This window comes from Hyperoodon ampullatus, assembly GCF_949752795.1.
Source record: "Hyperoodon ampullatus genome assembly, chromosome: 12".
Lineage (NCBI taxonomy): Eukaryota > Metazoa > Chordata > Mammalia > Artiodactyla > Ziphiidae > Hyperoodon > Hyperoodon ampullatus.
In genome coordinates, this window is record NC_136925.1 from 681,648 (window position 1) to 688,071 (window position 6,424).

At 40.0% G+C, this 6,424-nt stretch overlaps 1 protein-coding gene across 1 annotated transcript; it reads right to left on the reverse strand.

The window, feature by feature from the left end:
* Window positions 1–239: 239 nt before the first annotated feature.
* On the reverse strand, window positions 240–1,484 carry PRSS35 (serine protease 35; the record flags this gene model as incomplete). The annotated part of the gene is made up of 1 exon (XM_079716522.1): window positions 240–1,484. The coding sequence occupies exon 1, from the start codon at window positions 1,479–1,481 to the stop codon at window positions 240–242; it is 1,242 nt and encodes a 413-aa protein (XP_079572648.1). The 5' UTR covers window positions 1,482–1,484.
* Window positions 1,485–6,424: the final 4,940 nt, after the last annotated feature.

A 6,424-nucleotide genomic window follows, 5' to 3' on the forward strand; every position in this document is an offset into this window, starting at 1 on the left:
TTATCACCATGTAAAGAAGAATATATACTTGGCATTGAAGTGTCCATCTAATTGTAGGCTGTGTGCCTACACCTTTTTAAAATGTATGAAAAGCTCCTAATTTTGAAAAAATAAACATGTTGAAATACTATTGATAGGGTTCAAGTCCAAGCAAAACCTATGAAGTGATCTTTACTAGAGTAATCAGAACCAGTTTTCTCTGCAATGTAGGTCATGCACAACCTCGTTTCAGGGATCCGTTAGCCATAGGTGCAACTGGCATCATCCCCGTGCATCCAGAGGCAGATCTGGGCATACTTGAGGGGCGTGATGCGCACGGCCACGTTGTAGTCCTTCTGAACTCCATTTATGTCCACCCACTGGTGGCCGGAATAGACCGCAATGATTTTGCGTTTCCATCTCTTTTTGTCTGGATCTTTCAGACGCAGATAGACCCCAGAGCCAGTGGAGCCCGACTCGGCATCGCAGTATTGATAGAGAAGATCATTGGATTCATCGGACACACTGCAAAACCGGTAGACTAACTGATCTGCCCTGTCGTGATCAAATCCTGAGAAGTGGATCATCCCGCCTGGAAGCTTCTTGATGGTAGGACTGATCCCCAGCTCCATGTATTTCTTTTTGTGACCACGCTTCAGCTCCAGAAGGGCGTAGTCATAGTCCAAGGCCGCGTCTCCCCTCCCTCCTCTAGCCCAGCCTTTGGGGATGTGGGTGTTCTTGACTCGGGTCCACTGGAAGGAGGGCATCCCGTCAGCGGCTCTCTGACCCCGAGCAGATTCCTTTCTCCTTCTTCCGGCCTTGGCGCTCTCCTTCAGCTTCTCTCTGCTACCCCCTCTTCCATCACCACCCCTTGCTTCCCTCCTGCCCCTCCTAGAACCTCTTTGTTTCTTGCCACTACCTTTATTTCTCATCTTCAACAACCCTACCCTTAGCTTTTTGCTGCCTTTGATGTAGTCGTTTCCATCGTGGACACAATGGGCAGCTGTTAGGACGTGGTTGGGAGAGATGAGGATACCACTGCAGCCCGTGGAGAGCTTCACGGCCGTATTGAAAGGGAAATTGGTTAAGAATCTCTTGTCCAAGATGCTGAACCTGCTGTCAGTGCCGTACACCTGTCTCTTTCTCCTCACAGGTGCTCCCTGTGCAGTGAGATTTTCATGTGGCTCAGGGACCCAACCTTGAACTTTCACTCTGGTCAAGGTTCGGGTGCCATTCTCAAAGACAGTCTCATATGAGAGAGAGTCTTCCAGGTCAGAAAGGTTGGGAGCCGGGAGTTCTTTCTGGCATTCGATGCCACACGCTTGATTTAACACCATCTTAGCGTCTGCTTCAAAGGTGGGGCTGGTGAGATGGAAGGTCCTTTCACTGACCAGCCGGGGTATTTTTCTCAAGTGCCACATAAAATCCCGTTCCATTTCAGATCCATTGATGAGAGTCCACCCAAGGGTGAAAAGTATCAGCCAAAATAGCGTTGTTTCCATTTTGTTCTTCTATGTTGTCCTTTAAAATAGAAAGAGAAGCTTTATAATGGTTTCTTTTAAAATATGGTACTTATCATTCATTTAGGTCTTGGGTCCTAAAGGTAGCTTCACCACACATAGGAGCCCATATTTTCACTGTACTTAGATCTTACTGAGATTAGGTAAACACCCTACTAAGTAGGGTCATACAGACGTCCAAAATCAGTAAATTGTTTTCACTCAGACTTCCCTCCACCAGCCCTAATCCCCGTGCATCCTACCCCCATCTGCCATCTCCCCCTCTTTCTCCCCTCTGTCAACCCAACACATGGGAGAATAAGAAGGGATGGCAAACTGGGGTCCTCTGTTGCATAAGCCACACCATCTTCCTTCCAAGGTGTCCTACAACCTTATCTCCAAATGATTTAGAAATAAAGATAACAGCAGATGTCCAGCCCTTTCCCTGAACTCAGCTTCTTAATAAAAGCAGGGATCATAAATTCCTCATCTCTAGAATGTAAATGGCTAGCACAGAGCTCAAAAAAAGCATTCACTGGAATACAATGAACTTCCCTTAATCACGGCTTGCAGACCAAGCTGATTGATGGTGCAATGAAAATCATAGGATAATATTCTAAAATAGTCAGTAGAGATTTTAGAAGTAAATAAATGGGCTCCTCTGCTACTGACCTGCTTTGATTTTTACAAGCAGAACCCCTAATCATAAAAAGAAAATACACAGCACGGGCCCTTTTATCCGAAAATAAGAAAAATGTACCCTGTACTTTTTTTAAACAAAGTTGTGCTTGGAACTACCACCTAAGCCAAGCACCACACAAAAATACTTTAGAGTGGCATTTTACTTTATATTAAAATTGTAAGAATTTATGGAGCACAGGCGATGGTTATGAATTTGCTACTTGGGGGAACATGATCATGATGAAATATAGTCCCTTTCCTCCTGGGTCTCTCATCTGAAAACTGTTTAAATTGTATAATACCTCTTCTATTGTTTACATCTTCTTGCCTTCACTTCCTGCTTCTCTGGGTTCACTGGTGTGTAAATCTATTCCTAGAACTGATGTTTGTCAGTTGTTGCTCCGTGAGAGTGAGAGGGAGTCACACTCTTTGGAGCAGCGATTTGGAAATTTGCAAGCTATGTTCCAAGTTGTTTTTAACTAATAGTTAAAATATCCAGGCTTAGCAAATGATTTGCACTGTGTATAAGGCAGAGGCAGTTCAAGGTTAGATTATTCCTATAATACCTTCACTCTCAAGGCTTTCTCATAAGCTTTCTTTGCTTATCGAAGAAAAGAAAGCTAATAAAGAATGCCAGGAATGGCCCACAAAGCAGGGTACACCCATAAGATCCTGGGAGCTGGCAGGAAAAGCAAACGTTGTCTCTGATTCAGAGCCGAATATGGGCATCTCTTGATACAACAGAGTTCATTTTGCCATATACAAGTACAGGATTTTATTGGCAAACTAATAACATTCTTTTGATAAAACAAAAACATATACTACATTAACCTCTTTGTTATTTAAACATGATCTATTCATCAAAACATGACAATTAATTTGAATGATCATACATTGGAACATATTAAGCAAGTTTAGAATAATCTTTACCATGACTTGGCATCAGCAAAATTACGTAGAAGTTTTGCAATTTCCATTTTTTTCCATTTGCTCACAGTTGAATGCTAAGTAATGGTGATTCTGGTTAATATTAGTATTGTTTGCTGAATAGCTTGTACTTTATTTTGGAGACAGGGCATTCTTCTGTAGACTGATGGATATTGTCCAAAAAATCAGTAAACAATATACTTGAGAAAAAAATCCACACTCATGTCACAATATTTTCTAATCATTACCATGGCAAATTTGACTTTACACAAAGCAGTAATTATATCAGTAATGATTTTGTTGAACCACTTAGTATTTTCTTTTGTTGCCTTTTATGCAATTTTCATAATGAGTATTTCATCCATTTTATTTAATTGGATTGGAATGACAAAGGCTAACAACTCAGTAACTCTACTGAGACCTTGAAATTGTATGTTTAACTGGGTGGTTCCCAAGATGAAAAGTTATGTCTTTCCAAAAAAAGAAAAGCTAAAATCAGACTTATTTGCTGCCTCTTAGTTTATCAACAGGCCATAATAGATGATTTTAAAAAGATGTATACATATCTTTTTATCTACTTGATTCTTAACAAAATTTCAACCAAGGGAGTTTTTTGATGTGGGAAACAAAAGTTTTAAAAATCGATTTTTTATTTAGCCCTATGTGATAACAGCTGTTCATTATGTACTTAATATATGATTACAGCAAAGACTGAGAATCAGCCAATTACCCACATTAAAAAATACACAGGATCACTTTGTACATTTTAACACTTGGTAATAATGATCTGTGCAGTAATAAATGTGTGAAAGGCATTCCTAGGCAAAAGAGAGAACTTCAAAATCATGGTGTTGTGGTATTGCTTCCACAGTTAGGTTTTCTCTTTCGGATTTGGGTTGTTGTTTTTTTTTTTCCAGTGTTGTTTAACTTAGTCTTGCAAATTTTTAGCTAGTTAGGATTTAGATAGGCAGAATGCAAATATTAAATTATAACAGACCAGATGGTATTTTACTATACAAATAATTGACCTAGAATATGAATCTCAAATTTAGAAGTTCCTTTATCCTTTACCAAATAAAACATGTGCCCTGTGCATTAATTCTGTAGTCAGACTTTTAAGAAAGTCCCATGTAGTGGTTAGTTTTATGTGTCAACTTGACTGGGCCACAGGGTGCCCAGATATTTGTTCAAATATTATTCTGGTTGTGTCTGGGAGGGTGTCTCTGGATGATATTAACATTCGAATTGGTAGACTGAGTGAAGCAGATTACTCTCCCTAATGTGGGTGGGCCTCCTTCAATCAGCTGAAGACCTACGTAGAACAAAAAGGCTGACCCTCCTGTGAGTAATGGGGAACTCCTTCTGCCTGACTGCTTTGAGCAGGGAAATTGGTTTTTTTCCTGCCTTTGGATTCAAAATGAATTTTGAATAAGATTTTGTTAGTAAGATTCTGTACTTGTGAGTGGCAAAATAAACTCTGTCACATCAAGGGATTCCCAGGTTGTAGTCCCCAAACCAGCAGTGTCAGCATCCCCTAGGAACTTGTTAAAAATGCTAATTCTCAGGGCCCAACCCAGACCTACCGTTCAAAACTCTCCAGGAGGGCTGTGGATTCCCAGCTAGGCATGTTGTACACAGCCCTCCAGGCAATTCTGATACTCAGTACAGTTTCAGAACCACTGCAGCCACCAAGGTCCTGGTGTAGCAGCTTAAGCCCCTCCCAGAGGTGGACTTTCCAGGGATGATTGCCTAACCAGGTTTCAGAGGACCTCTGCTTCATCTCTGGGTACAAAATAAATTCATTCTAAACTTTGCTCTTTTACTATGTTAGCAACTGTTAATATTGAATGGTTCCGCCTTTAATAGAAAAAAAACATAGTTTTACATAAGTGATTTAATAATACTTCTGAAAAGATTCAAATTCAGTAGGCTTGTATGTAATGCCTCTGATGCTACAGATGCTACAGATGATGCAAGAGTGTTAGTTGGCCAGCCCTGTCTGGTGCCCTTTGAGGGACTCAGCTGCAATGCAGCACAGGAATAAAAGCCATGCCCACATTTATCCTTGGGCACGGGAAGGGCAGAGCCTTGTCATATGACCTCAGAATCACAGTAATAAAGGACACGGATTTAGTAAGCCTGTCTAATTTGGCCTGTAATTTCAAATTGGACAAATGTCTCAGGATACTTCCTTTTGGGAAATCTAAGTTTGCCTTGTGGTAAAACGTCAATGTAACGTAAATGGTAGCTCTTGCTGATAGAGCAAGCCATGGTTCAGTGGATACATCTATAGACGCCTGTCATCCAAAAAGCACTAACTAAAGAGACACGGTCCCAGCTGGTGGAGCAGTTATAGTATTTTGAAAGCTTTAATGTGCCATGTCTTCCCTCATTCTCCTCCTTTTTCCTGTCTTCCATTATAATTGTGACCTTCCCTGTCACTTTCCAGATGGCTTGGATTTGGGGCTTCAAATTCTAATTTTGGTTAATGAAAGTGAGGTTGTAGTCATGGCTCTCACCACGAGTCAATGTACACATAGTTGATTATGGGTTGGACCATGGAGACGAATGGAAGGGAAGAGAATTAGGGAGGAAGCAAGAATACCAGGATTTATAGATGAATTCTTACTGATGAAGCAGATATTAGTCCACATTTCTACCTGGTCTATACTGTTAACAGAAATGACCGCCCGTAACTACAAGAGATAACTTACTATTGCTTTTGTTTGGTTGCTTGCTTATGGTTTCTTAGAAGTGTGAATGCTGATAGTATTTAGAATATTGGGGTATCTCTACCAGCACAGTGGTTACAAGGGCAGACCAAGGAGTAAGAAGACTTGGGTTAAGTCTCATCTTTACCACTTATTAGGCAGCTGAATATGGGCAGTTTATTAAGTTCAATTAAGTTTCCATTTCCTCATCTGCAAAGTGAAGATAATAGTAATCTCAACTTCATAACGTAATTGTGAGAATTAAATAAGTTGCTATATGCAAAGAATTACCACTGAGCCCAGAGCATAGACACAATCAATAATAAGTTCTTTTATAGTTATTATTCTACCTTAATGGGTGAATTAATATCACTTTAAAACAACTCATTATATAAGGCAAAGTTATAGCACTTTTAGTTTTCTAGAAAGTCAGTTTTACACTCAAATATTTTTATTTCAGGATAGTTTCTGACACACTCTCAAACTCCATTTTTCTTTGTTTTGTTTTTTGTTCAAGGACAGCTTCACTTTAGAGACTTCCCAAATGAATGCTCTCCTAATTACTCATTTCTATGAATATCTGTGGCTTTGTAATATGTTTGTCTCATTTCTATTAAACTTCAGTGT